The sequence below is a fragment of the Cibotium barometz genome, chromosome 8 (genome assembly GCF_041138505.1).
Source record: "Cibotium barometz isolate CiBa-2024 chromosome 8, ASM4113850v1, whole genome shotgun sequence".
Taxonomy (NCBI): Eukaryota; Viridiplantae; Streptophyta; class Polypodiopsida; order Cyatheales; family Cibotiaceae; genus Cibotium; species Cibotium barometz.
Window position 1 is genome coordinate 19900569 of NC_141053.1, and position 24187 is coordinate 19924755.

The following is a 24187-nucleotide window of genomic DNA, read 5'->3' on the forward strand; positions in this document are numbered from 1 at the left end:
TATTATGCTGTGGGAACGTAACTTGGATAGTGAACATGCAAGAAGAGTGGCAAGTTACCCTCTGTTCACCCTCTTTGGTCTGGGTCTCTTGGAACAAGGAGTGGTGTTTGCATTTCAGTTTCACCCCATATTCTCCCCAATTATTGGCTTTGGTGTTAGTGTACTTGCAAGAGCACAATGGATTCGTTGTCGCCATGGCAGAGAGAGGGTTCTAAGTTCTAAGCTCCAGGTGTGGAGGAAGACTGCTCAACGCTGCTGCATAAGCTCTGAATCACTCTGTAGGCACTCCCACTGGCCACAGAGGGTGTGAATGAGGAGTGGACGGTCCCGTTGAGGGGTGACCATGCCCTCTATAGCTTTGCTTCAACGGGATCACTGATATGCCAGGCTTCTATGCTACTGACGAGCTCCCAACACTGACCTATGGGGGTTAATGGACTCCACCAGACCACTTGAACCTCAACAGCAGAGATGGCGATTACCCAGCAGTGTGACGGTCTCAGCACCCAAGCCTGTGCCATCCTCTTCAAAGAGGAATGCCAATAGCCTCATGGTTCGCACTTGGCTTGCCATCGGAGAACAACCCTCCCTATGCAGCCGCTGTCGCGCCCCCCGAGGAGACTCAGAGACATTGCCTTGGGATTGCCCAAAGGCCTAGCAGGTTTTTTTTTTGCAGAAAGGAGACTTCTATTAAGTATGACAAAATGGAGATTTCACACCAAGCAAGGTGGAGATCTCAACCAATCAGGAGCCCTGTGCTGCCAATAGGGTCCCGAATGAGAGGATGTGAAAAAGATACCAATGTCCCACTCTCTCATAAACTGGCCGCGCTTCCTCTCCACAGCCCTCGAAGATCCCTGGATTCTAGCCCAGTAGCCATAATGGTGTGAATAATATCACTCCAAATCAAGGTTGTTAAAGGAGTCAGAGGCGTTTGTTACGAGGTGGGTATGGTACGCGCCTCGAAAGACTCGTATTTTTAAGAGACGTTAGAGGCGTGTTAGAGGCGTTTGTTTTATATACACACACACACACACATATATATATACATATATATACACATATATATACATATATATACACATATATATACATATATATACACATATATATACATATATATACACATATATATACATATATATATATATATATATATATATATATATAGTGATAGATAGATAAAATATATATATTGAAAGTTGAGAGAGAGAGAGAGAGAGAGAGAGAGAGAGAGAGAGAGAGACTAGAGTGTGTATGTATGAGCCTTGAGGGAGGGAGAGAGAGGGTGTGTATGAGAGGGAGAGACAGTGTGTGTGTGAAAGAAAGAAAGCTGTATTAAACGTCTGCAAAAGGCCAAAATGACCTATGAGACGAAAATAGTCCATCATCATCATTTGGATACATCATCAAGATTCAAGGGTACAAAGTAAAATGAAATGAACTGAAATGAACCGGTAGAGTATAGAGAGAGCTCCAAAAGTGGGTATAAAAAACATCATCATCCTAGTGTGTTTGAACTTTGAACTTTGAACTTTGGGTCTTGAGAAAGGCTTAAGGGAGGGAGAGAATGAGGGAGAGAGAGAGTGTGTGTGAGAGGGGCTGCCTTGGGCCCTTAAAGCCCCTGTCTAAAGACTCAAACCAGCAAGAAAATAAAAATAAAAAAATAAGTTTTTTTTTTTGTGGACGCCTCGATCAGGCAATCGTACGCCTCCAACGCCTCTAACCGTTAGAGGCGCACCTCGTAACAACTATGCTTCAAATCATGCAAAGACACTGAGAAACAAGAATGGAACTACCCTCAATGGCCTCAGTGCATCTAGCCTTCCAGATATTCCAGGCTAAGATGCTAGCAATAATCTGCCAAGAGCTGTCTAACCTCTGTGCCGGAGGGACAAAATGTGAAAGTGGCAAATCCTGAAGACAGCACTGCCGAGTGTCAGGCAAAAATCTGAGAAGTGTTTGGAGCTTGTGTACATATTGGATGCATGGTTTGTGAATAAGCTTTGCCCTGAATGCCCTGGCAAATGTACAGACTGAATGGTTTTTGCAATGAGCTGGTACACGCACGTTTTTTTTGGGAGCAAATGTTGGAGATTTGGAAGTTTTTTATTGCAGCAGTATGGTGTGCGGGTGGTTGCCAAATGCAAGGCACCGACCGATTCGGAAGAGAGGCCGCCTTTGGAGCATGAGAATTGGTCGTATTTTGGTAAGTCATGATGCAGTTGATTGAAGACCTGTAGGCAGCTCTTGTCATGTTTTGGAAGGTCGTGGGTGTCGCACGTGAACCTGAAGCAAGGTTGGTGGTGACCATAATTGAGGCTTTAAAGGAAAATGAAAATAATAAAATACCAATCCATGTGGCTAGCTTGTTAATAGCCACGTGGAAGCTTTGTTTTTCGCCAGCACAATGGAAGCCGCCTCTAGAAGGTTGGCGAGGAGGTGTGAAGAGTTTTGGGCACAGGTATTGCGGTTGCTGAGCATCTGTTTGAAAGGGGATGCAAGGATTTGGTACAGAGCTTATGAGGAGTCATTGAAGGATGCTGAGCCATGTATTCCAATGACTGAGGATGGATTGAAGACTGCACTTTTGAACAGGTTCAAGAAGGTTGAGGATCCAGATAGAGTTTGGCATGAAGTGCAGGGGTTGATACAGGGTGAGTTGGAGCCAATTGATGATTATGTGAAGAAATTCTCTTTGCTGTGGGGGAGACTTTGTGCAGGGCTTTGGGGGAGGATCAAGTACCTCTGGACATGATGAAGAAGGATCGTCTTATTGCAGGATTGAAAGGAGGCATTCGCTGGAAGGTGGAACTAAAGAAGCCCAGATCTTATGAGGATGCGGTGGAGATTGCCAAATCAAAGGATTGGAAATTGCAACGGATGAACCAGCTGGGCATGGTTCCAGTGGTGGCAGTGAGGCCTGAAATGAGAAGGGTAGAACCGGTACCGATGAGAACTATGCTGGAAAGAGTGTAACCGACAGAAGCTCAAGTGAGTAATGTTACACCACAGGGGACAAAGGTAGCACCCACAGCTCTTACAGCTTCTGATGAAGGGCTTAAACAGGACATGAGGCAAATGGTGGATTGTATGAAGAATCTGAGTTTGAAAATGATGGAGAACACAGGTGGTGGACGTGGTCGAGGTAGAGGCTATAATTAGGAAGGGGTTGAAGGTCAGACAGGCTATGGAAGTGGCCGTGGTTTTGGCAGGGGTAGACAGTTCATTCCTACATGTTGGAATTGTGGTGAACTTGGACATCTAAGTACAGATTGTGATAAGCCTCAACGAATGGGGGGTGATATGTATCCCTTACCCTCTCAGATTCCCAATAGGGCAAATGATTATGGAATTGAAATTAAAGGTGAAGCAGGGACCAAAGGATTGACAAATGAAGAGAAGGGTAAAACTAAGGTGATAGATGTGGTCACCCTTGAGAAGACAAAGGAGACAGAAGCTGATGTGATGCCTTTGGGGAAACGGATGCCACAAGAAAGGGAAAGCAGGGATGCTGCAGGGCCTAGCAAGAAGAAAGGTAAAGTGAAGGAAGGAGGGGATGTAAAGGTCAAGCGAAAGCAAAAGTCTCGTAGGAAGTTTCAAGTGACTGATTTTCCACTGGGGGTTGGGCAGAAAAGCTACAATTTACAGGAGGACATGGCTGGAAGGATTGATGATACGACTAACAGGCTAGGGGTTGGGCAAAGTATGTCAGGCAAAAATCTGAGAAGTGTTTGGAGCTTGTGTGCATATTGGATGCATGGTTTGTCCTGAATGCCCTGGCAAATGTACAGACTGAATGGTTTTTGCAATGAGCTGGTACATGCACGTTTTTTTTGGGAGCAGATGTTGGAGATTTGGAAGTTTTTTATTGCAGCAGTATGGTGTGCGGGTGGTTGCCAAATTCAGGGCACCGACCGATTCGGAAGAGAGGCCGCCTTTGGAGCATGAGAATTGGTCGTATTTTGGTAAGTCATGATGCAGTTGATTGAAGACCTGTAGGCAGCTCTTGTCATGTTTTGGAAGGTCGTGGGTGTCGCACGTGAACCTGAAGCAAGGTTGGTGGTGACCATAATTGAGGCTTTAAAGGAAAATGAAAATAATAAAATACCAATCCATGTGGCTAGCTTGTTAATAGCCACGTGGAAGCTTTGTTTTTCGCCAGCACAATGGAAGCCGCCTCTAGAAGGTTGGCGAGGAGGTGTGAAGAGTTTTGGGCCGCCTCGTAGATGAAGAGATCGCTTGGCGGGAATGGTTGCAGCCACAGAGGCGAGGAAAGTGTTGCCGCCTTGTTGATGAAGAGGCTGCGGGGGTGATTTTGGTGTGAGCGTGGCTGGAGCGTAGCCGCAGGTGCAAAGGGAGAGCAACGAAGAGAAGTTGGTGCTATGGCTGGTGACAGACTGGTGAACTGCCACTGAGACACGTGGGGGAGCCGCCTAGAAGGGTGTTGATGAAGGGCATGCGTTGCTGCTGGTCGTGAACGACTGGGAGCTGGTAACGACTGTGGACCGCCGGCAGGGAGAGAACCGCCTTTGTGAGTTGGCGGTGGCTGAAAGCTGGGGGGGGTCGCCGTTTCCCTCTTAGTGGTGTGGTTGGCGTAGCATGCAGGCAGGACAGAGAGAGCCTTGGGCTAAGCGTTGCCTTGGTTGGCCGGGTTGGTCATTTGTGTATGGTTACTGTTTTAGAGTGAAGCAGAGAGTGGAGGGTTGCTGGTGGGGCGCCCTCTGAAGAGAAGCAGTGGTTGGTTTTTGTTTGTGTTGGCTGCAGAGAGGTGCTGATGTGTAGGCTAGAGACAAGTGGGGCTCGCCTACGACACTTGGCAGGTAGCAGCTGAACAAAGAGTAGCCGGGCCACAGAGGAAGTTGAGGGTTGCTGGTGGGGCACCCTCTGAAGAGAAACAGAGACCGGGAGAGAGGCTTGGTTGTCAGACGCAAGGGTGAATTCCCTTGACAGTAAATCCTGGCCAGAGTCCTGGTTTTTGGTGTAATTGCTGAGTTTGTACAATGTGGATGGTGCTGTGTATGTTTTTGTTGATAATCAATTGTCTATCATGGTTTGAGCTATCTTTCTAGTGTGGGTGGGTGGTGAAGTGTGAGAAGTGTTCCAGCCGATGGCTGGTGGTGCCCCCGTTGTTGTGGTGTTTATCAAAGTTTGGGAGGTGAAGGGCTATAGAGGCATGGTCTTTTTTTCTTTTTTTCACCTCACATGCTTTCTGGTGCCCCCACTGAGGAGAGCTCAGGTATATTTCTCTTGCCTACGAGGGTGTATGCCCTAGAGTAAGAGATTGAAGGAAGGTGTTTCCAGTTTTTTTCTTTGGTTTGAAGGTGAAGCTTGGGGATTAAAATGATGTCGTATCCGGAGCTTTTTGGTGGGCCTAATGAAGATGTAGCAGATTTTCTTGAAAGAATGGAGGTTGCATGCATAAGCAATCACATCAATGAGCTGATACAGGTATTGCGGTTGCTGAGCATCTGTTTGAAAGGGGATGCAAGGATTTGGTATAGAGCTTATGAGGAGTCATTGAAGGATGCTGAGCCATGTATTCCAATGACTGAGGATGGATTGAAGACTGCACTTTTGAACAGGTTCAAGAAGGTTGAGGATCCAGATAGAGTTTGGCATGAAGTGCAGGGGTTGATACAGGGTGAGTTGGAGCCAATTGATGATTATGTGAAGAAATTCTCTTTGCTGTGGGAGACTTTGTGCAGGGCTTTGGGGGAGGATCAAGAACCTCTGGACATGATGAAGAAGGATCGTTTTATTGCAGGATTAAAAGGAGGCATTCGCTGGAAGGTGGAACTAAAGAAGCCCAGATCTTATGAGGATGCGGTGGAGATTGCCAAATCAAAGGATTGGAAATTGCAATGGATGAACCAGCTGGGGATAGTTCCAGTGGCAATGAGGCCTGAAAAGAGAAGGGTAGAACCGGTACCGATGAGAACTATGCTGGAAAGAGTGCAACGGATAGTAGCTTAAGTGAGTAATGTTACACCACAGGGGACAAAGGTAGCACCCACAGCTGTTTTACAGCTTCTGATGAAGGGCTTAAACAGGACATGAGGCAAATGGTGGATTGTATGAAGAATCTGAGTTTGAAAATGATGGAGAACACAGGTGGTGGACGTGGTCGAGGTAGAGGCTATAATCAGGAAGGGGTTGAAGGTCAGATAGGCTATGGAAGTGGCCGTGGTTTTGGCAGGGGTAGACGGTTCATTCCTACATGTTGGAATTGTGGTGAACTTGGACATCTAAGTACAGATTGTGATAAGCCTCAAGGAATGGGGGGTGATATGTATCCCTTACCCTCTCAGATTCCCAATAGGGCAAATGATTATGGAATTGAAATTAAAGGTGAAGCAGGGACCAGTGGATTGACAAATGAAGAGAAGGGTAAAACTAAGGTGATAGATGTGGTCACCCTTGAGAAGACAAAGGAGACAGAAGCTGATGTGATGCCTTTGGGGAAACGGATGCCACAAGAAAGGGAAAGCAGGGATGCTGCAGGGCCTAGCAAGAAGAAGAAAGGTAAAGTGAAGGAAGGAGGGGATGTAAAGGTCAAGCGAAAGCAAAAGTCTCGTAGGAAGTTTCAAGTGACTGATTTTTTTTTTTTCCGAGAAAAGATCCTTTCATTAGTTATATAAAAAACGCCCGTAGGGCTACAAAAGATCTCTCCTGCTCATAAGAGAGACAGAGCAGTGAATACAGCATGGCAGCCCGGGAGACTCTCCCTAGGTGCTGCAAAATACAAGCATCAGTACAAAGAACTGAGAGGCTAAATCATACAATAGGGAGGGGGAAGAGCCAAACAGGTGGCCTGTAGTGCCAACGGGGGGATCCCGTGTGTAAGGTGTAGAAAGGGCCACAGCGCCAAGTGGTGTGATAGGCCTGGCGCCATAAGATCGCCTCATCCGAGTCTCCCCGGATGCGGTCGTACTGTCCTCGCAAGGTGTGGATCAACTCCTGCCAAATCCCCCGTACAGTCTCTGCTGGTGGCTCCAATCTCCCCTTAAAGGCCGTAAAGCACCGGGCTCTCCAGGTGAACCAGATGGTGAGGCTGCTCTGAGGAGCTCCCATCGTAAATCCCTCTCCTGTGTCCAGCTGGCAGACGAGAAATCCGGTGTTGGAACCAGGCGAGGCTGGCCCCTAATAAATCTGATGGCCTGACTGCCCTGCTCCATCTCATAGCCCATAGTAGCAGGCCCTGACGAAGTCGACCAAGCAGCGGCACCCCGCGTAAACATACCCTCTGGAGAGAGGGGGGCTAGAATACGTAGCATCCGCAGCCAAATCTGCTGCGCCTGAGGGCAATCCCAAAGGCAATGTCTCTGTGTCTCCATAGGGTGGCCGCATCGGACGCAGGCCACCGGAAGACCGCTGTAAACAAGCCAAGTGCCAACTGCTGAGCCCCTGTGGGCGACCAGCCAGCACTGAAAAGTCGAGATCCTGCGGGCCTGTCGACTAGCCCAGAGCCGACGAGCCCAAAAATCCTCCAAGAACTCCTGTGAGAGTCCCTGTAGTCGCCAATGCCCCGATGCCCAAGTGACTGATTTTCCACTGGGGGTTGGGCAGAAAAGCTACAATTTACAGGAGGACATGGCTGGAAGGATTGATGATACGACTAGTAGTACCACTACTAGTGAGAGAACAAAAGACACTTCATCCAGTGAGGAGGATGCAGACATGGATGCCCTGGTTATTGATGAGAAAGTGCTTAGTGATGAGGTTGCCCAACAAGAAGAGGCCATACAGGAAGAATGCGAGGAGGTACAAGTGAATCATGAGCAAAGGTATGCATGTGATGTGATAGAGTATGCTTTAAAGTCTTTGGATAATGTACCGTTATGGGATGAGTGGGATATAGAGAGTCTGCAGGATGATGAACCTGAGTTGGAGTTGGATGATCAGATGTGCATTAATGTCAAGAAAGCCACGACCAGAATTGATGCTATGAAAGAGGAGCAACACCAGAAGTCTATGAATGATATTGATGCTATGGATGAGTCTATGGATGCTGTGATAGATGAATTTCTTATTGGCCTTGATAAAGGTGAGCATACAGGAACTGAGGTGGATGCTTTGACAATGGTGCCTTTTGAAGGGGAGTTTGTTATTAACGTTTGCGAAAGGCCAAAGTGGCCTATGAGACCAAAACATAGTACACAGCTGATGGTGTCTCATCAAAAGGAAGACAAAAAGGACTAAAAAAGTCCTAAAAGAGTCCTAAACAGCTATGAAAGGAAAATACTCCTACTCAGGTACAACAAAAGTGTATAATATCTACAACTAGCATAAGACTGGTGTAATCTGTTCATCTCAGTATCTCTTTCATGGGGTGCTGTAAGATAGAGAAACAAAAGTGGCGGGGCACTCGTCTCCTGTGGCGGGTAATGTTGGCTCTAATCCACCGGTGATGAAGCGGCCATGGCCGAGGTCCTGGTAAGCATGGGCGTCTCGCTTGACAAAGTGCTATGGCTCTGTCAAGGGTGACTCCTCCTGAAGGACGTCTATGGGACGTCTGACTCGTCGAGGGGGCAGTGGAAGTCCTGGTCGAATCTGTCGGGGTGGTCCTCGCCCTGAAAAAATCTGTCATGGCTCGCTGCTGGCGGGGTGGATTCTGGTGTGCTGTCCTGGCTCATAGGAGAGCCTCTTGATGGCTATGAGCTCCAATAAGAAAAGCCGCAAACACCTCTGATCCTCAAACTCCATCACATGTCGTAATGGTCCAAAACCCTCTCGGAAGAGACACCTGTATCTCCCTCGTACTCATAGTACACAGTACATCGGCATATGTAGTGCTCCTCTGACTCCACTTCCAAGTGACATAGCTGACAAATGCGGTCTTCTGACTTCATCCCCTCGTATCTGCCAATCTCTACCCTCAGTTGATGTGATGAAGTGCGGATCTGTCCAATGGCACTGCGAATGCCGTGTGAGAGATGGGTGTCCATGTATGTAGACCGTGTCACAAAGCCATCTGGGGAGAGATGTAGAAAATGGTCTCGATAGTGGGCCATCTTCGTGCCTAGTGGTAGGGGGGGACTGGACCATGTCCTTTCTGCATCTAGCCTCACGATGTTCATCCTGATCACCCTATTCTGCTCAGAGCAACTAAGGTCCAAGAAGGGGCAATCTAGGCTGTAATCAAATGGAGGGAGTGCATCAATCGTCATGCCATGTAATCTCAGCCAGGTACACATTTGGGTGTACCAACATCGTGCATCGCCGTCTGCTGCTAACTGCCTAGAGGAGATAAGTGCTAGGTGTGGGTATCTCTGTCCGGGGAGCTCCCATATCCTCTGCAAAAATGTCACTGACAAGAACAGGGCTTTGGTAACCACTAGTGCGGTTCCTATCTCTGCTCTGACAATCTCATACCGATGGTTTGCTCCGAAACATGCGTGTGATCAGTCATCGGTGGTTTCTCTAGTACCTGCCATCCATCATAGAAATCTCTCTGGTCCGACCTGGTCAACAAGTGGCTCCCTCCTCGTGTGGTAGAGGCTGGGTCCCCATATGGGTGAGCCATATAAGAGTGTAGGTGTGACCAATGTGTCAAACAACCAAAGTTTGGTGCGTGGCTCCTGAAACTGAATGTAGGCACATTGTCTCTCTAGTGCCCCTAGGGCTGCATATCCACGTGCCAATCTAGCCTCTGCTGCCTGCCTCATAGAGAACTGTGGTCCACTGAATGTGACTCCTAGGTACACATGATCTGGTGTACTCCATTGATTCACCTCTAAAAGCGAACTGATGGTCGGATCTAGTGACCCAGGCCTGTGTGGTATTGAGGACCATAATCTTAGTCTTCCCAAGGTTCACTGTGAGGTCCCTATCTACACAAAACGACTGCAAAGCATCCAAATGCTGTTGCAAACCCTCAAGGGAGTCTACAATAAGTACAATGTCATCGGCATATAGCAGTATGGGTATCCAAACCCCTGCCAGACTGGCCACCTGCCCCCCCATCCTGTCAATGTAGTCGGATATCTCATCAATGTAAAGTCCAAAAAGGGTGGGTGACAGTGGGTATCCCTGCTTCACCCCAATGGTGCTAGTCACTGTATTCGACATGCCTCTGAGAGTCCGTACTCTCCCTATCACCGCCTCATATAATGCATAAATGCCCCATTGCATCTCCTCAGGAACACCAATGTCATGCTATCTTCTCATGAGTTTGGCATGTGGTACCGTGTCAAAGGCTTTGCGGAAGTCCACAAAGCAGCAATATATCCTCTTCCCCCGTGCTCGTCCCTCCTCAATGAGAGCCCTGAGGGTAAATATGTGATCCAAAGTCGTGAAACCTCGTCTGAAACCTGCCTGCCCAGGTGCTCTGAGTCCATGTGTCTTAGCCCATCTACTCAGCTCTCGATCCAAAATAGATTCGAAAATCTTGGCCAAGCAATGGCCAATCATGATGGTCCTGTAGTTCCCTGGTATCATGGGGTCACCACTCTTAAATAGAGGTACAATAGTATGTGCCGACCAACTGTCTGGGAAACCTTCGCAAATGGCCCTGTTAAACATGTGTACTAGTAGTGGTGCCAATACATCTGTGGCATGTGAAAATTGTTCTGCCACCAAACCATCATGGTCTTGGGCTCTTCCATTACGTAGTCTGTCAATAGCATCCATAACCATCCGAATGGTGACAAAAGTACTATCATCCGGGCGAGTTGCTGACGGATAAGGGGTGGGGGGCTGCCCTGGCACTTCATATAAAGTTCTTGCATATTCATGCCATGCCTCAGGTGCTGTGATAGGTGTAGGTGGCTATCTCTCATGGAACATCTTCCACGCCCTCTTGCTGTCCTACCCCAAAAATAGTTGGTATATCTCCATCTCAAGCTTGGCTAGGTAATCCCGCTTCTTCTTCTGCACAAGGCGTTTGAAGAGCATTCTAGCCTGTCTGTGTGTGGATGCCAAGGGTGATCTCCCGCTGCAAGCGGTCACGAGTCTCGCGAGGCTCGTGACATTCATCATCGTACCAACCATTCTGTGGGGCCGTATGGCGAGGAGGTGTAGAAAGAGGGGGGGTATACGGGAAAGCATATGCTGCCGAACCATGTAATACATCTGCCAACTCTTTCGTAAGCTCATCAAGTGGACTGTTCGGGTCAAGAGCAAACAGACCATCATATACTGCACTGCCATATACCCTAGAGGTCTCCCGAGTAAAGTGATATCTTGGGTATCTGGTATGACTAGAGGGTGGTGTGCCTCTAACATATCCACAAGTCACAAAAAATGTCAAATATGCATGTGCTGCTATCCCAATGGGTCTACCCGAAATGGAGAGATCCTGTATATCATGTATCAAGGTAGGTGAGTCCATCAGGTAATCCACTGTACTAGCTCCTCCCTTTTTGTTCCAGCATGTGAGAGCATCTAAACCTAGCCAACGGGATAGGCCATTATAGATAACTAGCCCATGTGCACTCCCCAAAGCTAGGAAGTGTCTCCCATATTCCGTCACCTCTCATGTGTCCTAGGCAGATCTCTGCATCCCTATCTCATCCATTGCTAGCTCGCGGTACATGGGCTCATCCGTAGCATAGAGAGCTGATTGTTCCCAGCTTGTACGTGCATTAAAGTCCCCCGTTAGTAGTACATCTCCCAAGCTCGCAAATCTCATGATGTCCTCATACAACGGCATATATGGTGATTTTCCTGGCATAGCGTATCTGGAATGTGCCGGTGGGAAGTAGCATACTGCAATGTAAATGTCCCGAGGTCTATTTGTGCTCACTTTGATCCACATGTAGCGTGCGTCTGCACCTCTATGCATCACATGTACTGCCTCCCGTAAGTCCTCCCTTAACAGTACTGCTACCCCCCCACTTCCTCTAGTCCCCCTTGCTATGCGTGGTTGGGGTTGAGAGAGAGAAAGAAAGAAAGAAAGAAAGAAAGCTGTATTAACGTCTACTAGAGGCCGAACTCGACCTGTGAGACAAATCAATGTACAACTGTCAATGTCTTCTCGATGTCTAGAAAAAAAAGGACAAAATGAACATGAAGTAAACTATGAAAGTACTGAGCTAGTGGGAGGATGTGATGGATGGAGCACTACTGTTAGAGGCTCAGTATGCAACCTATATGCGCAGGGTATACAAGAATGCAATGCAGATCTGTCTAGCTCCAACCAGTACCATAAGGGGGGTGTAATATGTGATACATAGGCGATGGCGAGCCAAAAATACCTCGGAGCATGATCTCCGGGTGTGAGTGTAAGTGAGCTAGCGCGCTGCTGGATATGGTGCTGATGTCAAGCCTGTATCTCTGTGATCTCCCTCTGATGTAGTCTGGGAGTCTGGTAGCCTGGTGCTCTCGGTCTCCGTCTGGCTCGGTGGTCCGCAGCGCGTTGAAGTGTAACCCCCTCCTGTGTCAGAATAGGCACTGGGATAGATCTCTGGAAGAAATCAGTGAGCTGGAGCTGTCGCCCACCACTCCCTGTGGTATGAGTCCGTAGTAGCAGTGTCTCTCTGTGGCGCTGTGTCTCTAGCAAGAACTGGCCAAATCTGTGCTGGTCTACGGACTCCATGATTTGGCGGAGTGAGGGATGTCCACTAAAGATGGTGGTGTATCTCTCTCTAATGACACTATATGCTCTGCATCTGCATACATAATGTTCCTCACTCTCAACCTCCTCCTGGCATAGTCTGCATATCCTCTCTGCTCTGGGGATCCGTGCTGCCCTGCCTGCCTCAATCTCAAGCTGGTGTGATGACACTCTGAGCTGGCCAATCACCACTCGGGCACTGTGAGGCATGTACACATCCATGTATCCAGGTCTCTGTATGAATCCATCCTCTGAGATACACATAAAATGATCTCTGTAGTATAGCATCTTCGGCGGTAGAGGCTGACTGGGTGTAATCCAAGTCTCTTGAGTGTATCACTACCATAAATCCTGCCGAAGGACTCGGTTCCTCTCACTGTGAGAGAGCTGGATGTGTGGTGCATGTCTATCATACTGGAAAGGTGGCAGGTGATCTATGTCAAGACCATGTTAAGTGAGCCACTGTATCATCTGTGAATACCATGATCTCCTATCTCCACTCTCTGTTGCGAGCTGCCTGGACGCCTCAAAAGCTCTATGTGAGAGTCGATCTGATGGCATAGATCCTCTGTATGAAGCAGATCGTCTGGAAGAGGGCCTCTACTAGCATAGGAGGTGCAGCAAACTCTGTACGGACAATGTCATGTGGGACGGAGGGTTTGCTGCGGATCATCCATGAGAGCATGAGAATCTGAGGCCTCTCTATTTGAGACCATGTGGAGGTGGCGAGCCCAGGTGCCCATACTGCTGCAGCATACATCAAAGCAGGGGTGACTAGTGTGTCAAACAACCACACCTTCGTGCGGGGTTCTTGGAAGTGTGCCTGGTGACACTCTCTCTCATAGACGGAGGTTGCAGTGGCGGATTCGGATTATTCTTGCGAGACATGCGGGACACCCAGTCAGGGTGCTGACCACAGAGGATATTGAGGAGATCCGCCAGCGTCCGTTGTGGCACATATTATGAGATGGAGGCACCTCCATAGCCCCGTCCCACATGATATTGTATCCCCTCACTATACTCCACTCACCTCCATAGCGTAGCCCCCCCTCACTATATTCACACCCTATAAGGGTTTCTGTTTACCTTCCAGTTCCAGTTTCATTTTCTAGGTGCCAGTAGTATCATCTTTATTTTTCTTTTCCATTTTCTGGTTTTTTATCCAGACATTGTATTAGATCCACCATGATGTAACTTTTTGGTCTCATAATTCATTATGGCCTTTTGAAGACGTTAATATAACATTTCATTTCATTTCATTTCTAGCATGGCCAGAGCTGCATATCCTCGTGTGAGTCTATCCCTGGGTGCCTGTGCCATAGTAAATCTTCCTGGCGGAGTCATAAATGTAATCCCCAGGTACACATATGAGTCTACCACCTCTACCTATCCTCCTGCTAGTGTGAAGATGGCATCGAATCGGCCCTAAGGTGTGAAAAATCATGGCCTTGGTTTTCCCAAGGTTCACTGTAAGCCCCCTCTGTGTGTAGAAGTCATTGAGTGCATGGAGATGGTGCTGTAGTCCCATCTGCCACTCAGAGACCAGAATAATATCATCTGCATATAGCATAACGTGGACTGTGGTACTTGAGATGTCTACCCCGTCCCCACCACCGTGACCAATGAAGTCAGCCACCTCATCGATGTATAGCCCAAATAGTGTAGGAGAGAGTGGGCATCCTTGCTTCACACCTATGGTGCTAGCAATAACATCAGATAGCCCCCCCGGGGCATCGTATGCGCCCAAAGACTTGCTCATATAAAGCATAGATACCCCAAACCATCTCTGATGGGATCCCCAATGACTGTAGGCGCTGGAAGTCTCTCTCGTGGCACCGTGTCGGTGCATCTAGCCTTCCAGATATTCCAGGCTGAGATGCTAGCAATAATCTCCCAAGAACTGTCTAACCTCTGTGCCGGAGGGACAAAGTGTGAAAGTGGCAAATCCTGAAGACAACACTGCCGAGTAACTCCTTGCCTACACTTTGATTATACACCCCCTAGACAGAGGATTGACACCAGTTGGGAGATTATTGCCAATATTATAGCATGGCAGGTCTGGAGAGCTAGATGCACGGAGGCTATTGAGGGTGTCCAGATTTTTGGGTCTCATTGCATTAGTACTATATGGGGTGATATCATCCACACTCTTATGGCTACTTGGGCTCGCATTCAGGGGCCCTCTCGTTCTACGCAGGCAAAGCGTGTGATATTTATGCGGGAATGGGACCATGGTATCTTCTTTTCCTCTAGTACCACAAGTCTTACATGGCATCATGATGCTCCTCAGTGGTTGAAATTACCTTACATATTGGGGTGATTCTATTCTTTTCCGGCTTATAGCTGTGATTGTTGTATGTTTTTATATATATATCTTGACCAAAACCCCACATGTCCACCCACTTATAAGTGTGAACATGTATCCTTATAAACCATAAAAGTGAGTAAAATCCTGTAAACTCATGTCCTGTAAACCGCCTTTAAATAGAAATATGCCAGATGAGCCTTCACACATGCTCTGTGACAAAACTTGGCTTTACACCGGCATCTTCCATCTTGTGGCTTTGCTGCTTCTGTGGAAAAATCCCCGTTCACACCTTGGTTCTACCTAGTGTATAAAACACTGGTCGAGATGGGTGAGGAACCAAATGGTGACAGATGATCTCTTTTCTAATGCAAGGATCTTTCTTTCCGAGAAAAACAAAATCCATCAAATGTCCCAAACCTTTGTAACAAAGTCTCCCTTTTAGAATAAAGAAACCAGAGGGGGAGGACCTGCCCATCTTTGGTCCCTCTTGTCGAGTACAAAGCGGCCACCACACACATACATGAATTCTGCGTCTACATCCATGCTCCTTTTGCATCATGTGTTCTTCTTAATGAAGTGAAATATTAAGATATACTAGGTCAACCCTGTTACAGCATGTGCATCGGTCCTCTCCTGCATTCTCAGAATTTCCATTGTGGTAGACACGTGGGGGGCTGCAGGAACTAAATACGCAACACCTTTGTTTGCTGCAGAGCTACATCCAAGTAGAGTAATAAAGCACAGAGGCACACTTTTTAATGATCTTTCCATAGAGAAGTTGGTATGTCAACTTGGAGTCTATGGAGGTATGTATGCTATACGTGCCCCATTAGAGGCTTACAACAGGACATTGTTGGGTGGTATGGGTGGAGGCAATTTGTACAATGACAGTATATCCCTTTTTGAACAGTAAACTCTCTTAGACTTTCTTAATTCCTATCAAGGACAGCCATTGAGCCCACCTTTTTTGGACTCTATGGAGGATGAAGTGGGTTACCCTTTTTTCCCAATTAGCATGACAAAATGGACTACTAGAAACTACAAGTGTTGACCCTTGTTGCTCTCAGACAATGCAGCATTGCATTTGGAGCTGCTGAGAAGCTTTGAGATTTTGGAAAAGGATTGCTCTCCTCATGAGGAGTCTTTCGATTGCTAGGTAAATGGAGTATATACAATATTGCTTGCAGATTGTGCTCTTCTTTTCCACGAATGTGTGGTTCATAACTTCCACTTAAGGCCAGGTAGATCTCTCTCCTTTTCAACCACCTTGCCTTTCACTCTATGCCAGTACATAAGCCTGAGTTCTTCCAATTCTTGTCCCATACGAGCATCTGGAGTGATTTAAATCTAATGTATCAAATCATAGGAGTACACACTATGGTGGAATACTCATCTTTATTATTCTAAAGTAGAGATATGTAAGTGAATGTGGTATGATCAGCGCAAAAATTGATGTATTTATGCCATATCATGTTTATGGAAATTTTCTTTCACTTACATGTTTCCAGTAACAAGCGAAAATGAAAATGTAGAATATCCCCAACTACAAATCTCAGTAAACTGCATGTGTAAAAGTTGTTCCTGTCAAGAACAAAAAAGCATGAATAAGAATATATCCTAAAGCATCATTTCATAACAAGAAGTTTGCAATATTATTCTTGAGCAAGATTTTCTTGACTTTGATCAAAATGCGTCTTGGCCAAATTACGAGGAAGTAGAGGTGGGCAGTAATGTCATGTTTAAATCAAACTCTAGTTGCTAGATAATCTTAGATTAACTAAGGTTAGTACCATGTGGAACTGGTGGCAGACTAACTGCATCATAATTGACTCACTCGTAAGATAGAGGATCCTTGGATGTATGCTTATCTGAGGCTAGATTAGTATGAATAGCATGAGCTCTATAAACTCTAAGGGCTGTGCAAGGATAGCAAAAGTTAACTGCATTGGAAGCCAAAGCTTTATTAGAACTAGAGAGTTGCTATAAGCCGGGAGGGGCTATCATTATGCCACGCAATGTTTTACATTTAAGACCTAGTCAGTGTAGTAGGATATGGAACCTGATCAAGAAAGTAAAGAATGAAAAAGAGATTTAAGAACATTTGTGGAAAGCCAAAAGGGCTTGAGGCAGTCACAAGAAAAAGGCCCGCATAAAAGGTGCATGCAGCCAGCCTGAAATAAAATCCAAACCCGCTTAAATCTGCTCTATCTTGCTGCAGATCTCGAGGTCCTAAATAAGGTTGTCCGGAATCCTAGAGCTCACGTGCCTATCAAACCGCAACAGGGTGGGAGCTCAAGTTCGTGCTACGCTGACGAATCGATTTTTCCCCTATAGATAGATTTTCCGTCCACTTCTTCAAATTCCTTTTCATCATCATCATCATCCTTTGACAGTGATCCTCAGCATTGCCCCTATGAGGATGTAACTGTCATTCCCATTTCCGTCCCACCTCCTTGATACCATCCTACCTGCACCCCACCAGCTTCCACTCTTGTTTCTATACACCATTTTCACCTGGCTCGTGCCTCCACATCCCGCACCACTCCCTTCACCTTTAACTTCATTGACTCATCCCCCTTTCACCTTCCTCAGCTTACCACACTCCAACCGAGCTCACCACCTTGGGCTAGCAATGTATGGCTTCCAGTCTGGCTTTGCCTGACATGGATGCCTCCCTTTGCACTGCCTTCCTTACCAACTTTCCCGTGATGCCCAATGGACAGCACCTCACTTCAGCTTACCTTGCCCACCTAATTGGCCCCCTAGAGAGTTCAGTCCTCCATCGGCGTTCGACACTTGTAGCACTAGTATCCCACCACCCGAGCTCTTTACCGCCACCATTGCTCTGCTGGCTCCCACCCCTTCCCTACCTAGCTCCCATACCATCCATCTCTACATTTTCTTCCATTACTATCTCCTGCTCCGAGAGATTCCCATTAGGATCCTTGTGAGTGAGACTGGAATGATGTAGCCAACCCTTTGAGGAGTTTGCCTTTCTTCGGTTACACTGTCCGGAATGCTTGATTGTTGCTATTTGGATAGATTTAGAGGATTCCTACCCTCACACTCCACAAGCTTTGGGATAACTCCATTGATTCGGAACAGATTTTGGCATCGACTTTGACACTCTTATAGGAGGAATTAGATATCCCTTTTATTTTGGTTGTTTTTATATGGTAAACTTTCTGTTAATCAGTGGAAAGATATCTTTGGTGTGATCTTTCCAGCAGAAGTGGACACGGATCCACCACCAGTGCAAGAGTAAGCTTATCAACTCCACAATAAGATCAACAAGCCAATCCATCTTTCCTAGATGTTCAACAGTTTCTAAGGCTGTACAACATTGTATTTGGGGCTGCAAAGTTGCTCAGAGGATTCTGGAGCTCTATAGCTCAGCTTATATGCAGATTGAGGAGAGGCACTATCTACATTGCTTGGGGCTCTATTGCTTGGCTTGGACCACAACTTTTCTGAGGGCGGGGACCATGACACTGTTGACAAAGGGCTAGCCCATAATTGCACTGGAAGATATTCCTCGGTCACACTACACACGACCCCTGGGGAGGCTTGACACCACTTGGGATATTATCGCCAGAATCACAGCCTTGCAGATCGAGAAGCCAAATGCACAGTGAGGGTATTAATGATACCTAGTGCATCCGTACTATTTAGGGAGATATCATCCATACTCTTAAGGCCACTTGGCTCGTATGCAGGGGCCGTTGAGATCAGCAAAGCGTACTATCTTCATGAGAGGGTGGGATCATGGGACCTTCTCATGCACTTTCTTGGCATCACCGCACCCCTGAATGATTGGTTGCGGCTATCTTACACTCTATGATGAGGATCTCCGGCTTTTAGCCCTGATTTTGTATTTGTTCTTTCTTACTTAATAGAAGTCTCCATAAAGAATCCTGGTGGTTCTACCCATGATGTATGGGAAGACACCATTCTAATTCTTAGATATCGTACATCCAACACAGCCATGTTTTGTAAGTATTGTGATGGCACATTGTGTGGTATTTGTGTGAGGGGACATTACACTTGGGAGACTAAGTAATGAGCAGATGGGTGCTTTATCCCTTTGAGTGTTAGACATTATACAGCTGCCTTCAGTGACCCTACTGTGAAGCTTTGATGTATTTTGGGATTTGAAGTTTTTTGAAGTATTTTAGAATCTGGATTATTAGAAATTAAAATGTAGTTTATGTTCTTCAAAACTTCATCATTGACTCTTAAGACTTCACATTTTAGACTCTAGGACTTTATGCTTTGAATTTTCTATCTTTCACGCTTTCAAATTTATAACTCATTTTGGGTCATCAATATGTGTATAATGGTCCATCCCGATATGCTCTAAGAAGTATGTTCAAACAATAATTAATATTTTGATATTTCAAACCTACTGGTTTTTTATTTTGGAATGAAATGTTTCTAGGAGAAATGAAAAAACCTCAAAACGAAAAAACCTTGATCAAGAGGCAGCTTAGAGCAGATTGGAGAGATTTCGTGAACAGGAGGGGTCTTGCTTCTTTTCAACGACTTCAGGAGAGTTCCCCCAATAGCCCTTGGGTTGAGAGTTAGCTTGCTGCCGCCCGTACGGAGATCAGATCCATCGAGGAGAGGAGGGTGGAGTACAGATACTATGCCAAAGCTTCCTTTTGGACCCAGGCTGGCAATAGAGTCACGGGAGACTTCTTTGAGATAGAAGGTCCCACAGGAGGAGAGATGGTATCCGCAAGTTGCGTGGCTAGGATGGAGCCATTGTTTCTGACCCCCCTCATGTGAGAGCCATCGCCACTGATTTTTTCTGATATCTCCTCATGGGTGCCCCATTATCCCCACAAGTGATGGACGTGCGCGAGAGGGTCTGGCGGCGCACACGAGAGGTTGTTCCCTTCGCTCTTCGGTCCTTCTTATTGACTCCCTTCACTGTAGAGGAGCTGGTGGAGGCATTGACTACTCTTCCTAGGGGCAAGCTTGGGGGCGGATGGGCTTCCATTTTCTTTCTTTCTTCGCCACTATAGGACCGCATGGAAGGTGGCCTTTGAGTTGCCTTCAATAAGATTATGTCCACAGGTGCCATGCTAGAGAGGCTCTTAGAGGGTTTGATACACTTGATTCCTCAGGAGGGTTGTGACAGATTGGAGATCTGGCAGTGGAGACCAATCACCCTTCTTGGGACCGCCTACGAGATCTTGGCCAAGGCCATGAGCCGAAGACTTCAGCCTTTCCTCCTTGACTTGATCCATGACACTTAGACAGGTTTTGTTCAGGATTGGAGCATTTTGGACATCATCTTCACCTTCTGGGAGGTGACTCCTTCGGCCAGGATGCGATAGCAAGACTTCATAGTGCTACTCCTAAAGCTTATGATAGGGTGGATTGGAGCTTTATGGAGGGCACGATGAGCTGAATGGGGTTCCCTGTGGAGTGGATCCGTGGGGTTTCAAGATTTTACTCAAGCCTCTCACAGTCAGGTTCTCATTCAAGGAGACCCTGGTGACAGATTCCCCCTTTCCCGCTTGGTCCGGCTAGGCTGTCCTCTGGCACCTTACCTTTTCCTATTCATCGCCGAGGCCATGAGCAATTTTCTCTCAGCCCAAGAGACAGGGCTTCAGGGATTGCGTCTCCCCCTCTGTATGTAGGAAGAGCTGCTGGACTCAGAGTTTGCAGATGACACATTAGCTCATCTTTCAGGAGATGTGGGGAATCTCTAGAGATTCACTGAGGCAATCGAGATCTTTTGTCGCGCATCAGGAGCTCAGATCAACTAGCACAACTCGTGTGGTTTTTGGTTAGGCTCTGCACCTGTGCCAACTTGGAGCCCAGTTGAGGCTTTCCAGTGGATCCCGAGGGGCACTCCAGTATGCTATCTTGGATGCCAAGTGGGCATCGACATCTCTCCAGAGCACCGGCGCGCCTCTCTTCTTCTGAGCATTTGGAGGAAGCTTTTGTACTGGAGTTCTTCGAGGCTCTCCCTAGCTGGTAGAGTGATGGTGGGGAACCAAGTCCTTGCCACCATGTGGTTGCCCATAAGTTGGGCTACACAACCCCAAATCTGTTGTGCAGTGCTACATCCCCATAAACAATGTTGTACAGTCTCAGAATCTGCCGCACACCTAGGGTAGGAAGGCGCTACACCGAAAACCAATCTCCACTGATTTGTGGGGAGACCACCATGCAAGAATAACCAAACGAAATGAGAGATCTGGCTCCTTCTGTATGAGTGCCAAAGTCTATGCCAATATATGCGCTCTATCATTGGAGAAATATCAAAGCTCTCCCAATGAGGCCTGAGAGTAGGGATCCTATGCATTTGTCGAGTGAGCAGAAGCCTGGCATTCCGGACGGTGAAACTGAAAAAAGGAAGGCTTTTCAAAGGATCGAAGGCATCAATCCACTCCAACGATCCCAATGAGTATATCTGATAGGATTGCCACCATATAACCACAAACACCAAGAGCCATGAGTCACTATCTGAGGAGAAGGGTCAATGAACCAATGCTTCCCCGAACGACCAACAACCCTCACTGCACTAAGCCTAGTATTTGGGATGATCTCCTCAATCTTCCTCCAGGCATGATAGAGTAAATGATGCAATCTGTAGCCTCCTGTCCCAGGAGAGCAATGACCTGCAAAGGTATGTCTATCCTCGAAAATACTCCCAACCAACTCGGATGATAGTCTCCATGAAAGGTCCCAGAGAGCCACTCATGCGGAATAGCTGCATCAATCTGATCAATACGAATGCGAGAGCCCCTAAGATGCTGAATGGATGCAGCTCTCCGATCCTCCGGAAGACTCTTAAAGGTCTTCCAAGCAAGAATTGTGTGTGCACATCTCTCCCATCTTGACCACTGCATATAACGAGATGCACCAAGTGGCCGACTGGGCTCATCCCTGATGATCTCGTTCCACATAATAGGTTGTTGGTCAGCCTCATCGAAAACCTAGGAAGCCTTTGTCGCAAAAAAAAACTCATGCTTCTCCATGCTCTGACAATGGCTGTAATAAGAGGGGAAGATGGTGCCCTGATATCAGCCTCTGTGAACAAAAATTATGTGCTGGGCATCCAGTCTCTCCCGACCCAGGGTGTACATCCGGAAATCTGAGACAAGAAAAAATCCTTCCAAGGCTCAGTGCCTGGTAGGAAACCTCTGACCACAAGTTTGCAGAGCAACGTCCTGCACTGAACATCCGGACGCACCATATCACTAACCCGGCATATCACTAGCCACATCACTCGCTCCTCCCAGCGATGCTTTCATCCTTGACGAGATTCTTTTATACTTGTCCTTTCTCCCATCTTCATACTCGTCTCCCCCTCAAATTTTTATAATTGGCGCCTCACCCCCACGTAGTTTCATACTCGCCCCCTCCATAACTTTCATACTCGTCTCTCCCCTCAAATTTCCATACTCACCTCCTCTCTGTAGGTGGCTTCATACTCGCCCCTTGCCTCCCCTCCATCATGACACGTCATACCCGCGCCACCCTCCCATGTTCATACTTGCCTCCCTCCAAACCCTTATGCTTGACTCCCTCAACCATAATAAACAAATTCAACCTAATGAATAGATTGAATGAACATGGAAAGCACTGTTGATTTCATCAAACATCTCGAATACAACGTTTGCATGAATGAATAGAGGTTAATTGAATGTACCTCTTCATTGCTATTGAGTGGTCGAGCCATGCATGTGACTTGGGGGGCAGTTGCTTGGCTCTCCCAATCCGGTCCGCAACTCTTTTATGAGGGCAGTGGTACAAATTCTGCTATTTTCATTCGTAGAGGTATTGTCTAGCATGGTTTATTGCAGGATGTCCCTCACTCTGATTATACACCTCCCAGACAAAGGATTGACACCGGTTGGGAGATTGTTGCCAGTATTACAGCATGGCAGATATGGAGAGCTAGATGCACGGAGGCTATTGAGGGTGTCAAGATTTTTGGGTCTCAGTACATAAGTACTATATGGGGTGATATCATCGATACTCTTATGGCTACTTGGGCTCGTATTCAGGGGTCCTCTGGTTCTGCACAGGCAAAGCGCATTTTATTTATGCAGGAGTGGGACCACGGCATTTTCTTTTCCTCTAGTCCCACAGGTCTTTCATGGCATCATGATGCTCCTTAGTGGTTGAAATCACCTTACATATTGGGGTGATCCTATTCTTTTCCGACTTATAGTTGTGATTGTTGTATGTCTTTTTCATACTTAATAGAAGTCTCTTTCTAAAAATAAATAAAAACCTCGAAATCCGAGCATCTAAGACACCTAGGCACTCATACCTCTTCAGCCTCTCGGTTAGGGTTACTCTAATACCAACTATGAAGTCCTTCCCAAAATCGGTCCTCAACACAATTGGAAACACGGTAAGCTCTAAACCAAATCATGAGGTAGGAGGCCATCTCACCTCCCAACCACAACCGGCATCCACCGATCTCCCCTGAGCCAAGGCTACGCTTCCTCCACAATCTCATAGGCCCGTATCTAACTCCAGCGTCCCATATACTACCGAGGCCTGCCGAAAGCCTTCAACACGCCAACCTACATACTCACCATGTGCGTGGCATGAGCATGTTTGGTCTCCTGGTCCAAGCCACACCTTCAGTGGTGCATCCGCACAACTCTATCTCATAATAACCCAGGCTCTCACTTATATAGTGGTAACCACACCATGAATAGCTAACTTGCTATAAACAACCATTGAGCTAGTTTAATCAATCCAAGAACCCTAGACAAGTATCTGCCTGCTAATCCCTAATCCCAAGGTCCCTTAATCCCATTGGATTAGGTCCATAATCCATAAATTAGTGTCCAAATAACATACTTCCCCTCTTCAAACATTTACTCTTAAATGAAATTAGGAAAGCCCTTATTCAAACTAGTTGTAAGTGGCATAAGCATGTTTGCTCTCCTTGTCCAAGCCAAGCCTTGAGTGGTGTATCTGCACATCTATATAATAACCCAAGCTCTCACTTATATAGTGATAACTACGCTATAAATAGCTAACTTGCTATGAATATCCATTAAGCTTGTTTTATCAATCCAAGAACCTAGCCAAGCTAATCCCTAATCCTGGGGTCCCCTATCTACACTGCATTAGGTCCATAATTCATAGATTAGTGTCTAAATACATAACATACTTCCCCTCTTCAAACATTTACTCTTAAATGAAATTACGAAAGCGCTTACTCTCAAACTAGTTGTGTGTGGCATGAGCATGTCTACTCTTCTAGTCCAAGCTAGACCTTCAATGGTGCATCCACACACTCCATTCGCACAACTAGATCTCATAATAACCCAAGCTCTTAC

General features: G+C 46.8%; 1 protein-coding gene across 1 annotated transcript in view; it reads right to left on the reverse strand.

Annotated features, from left to right (window-relative positions):
- The window catches only part of LOC147636009 (uncharacterized), a 204395-nt gene that overhangs the window by 26194 nt on the left and 154014 nt on the right, over positions 1 to 24187 (reverse strand). Inside the window, exon 12 of the mRNA XM_086801453.1 lies at positions 16363 to 16445. Within this exon, the coding sequence (XP_086657579.1) occupies positions 16363 to 16445 (83 nt within the window). The remainder of the gene's footprint in view (positions 1 to 16362; positions 16446 to 24187) is intronic.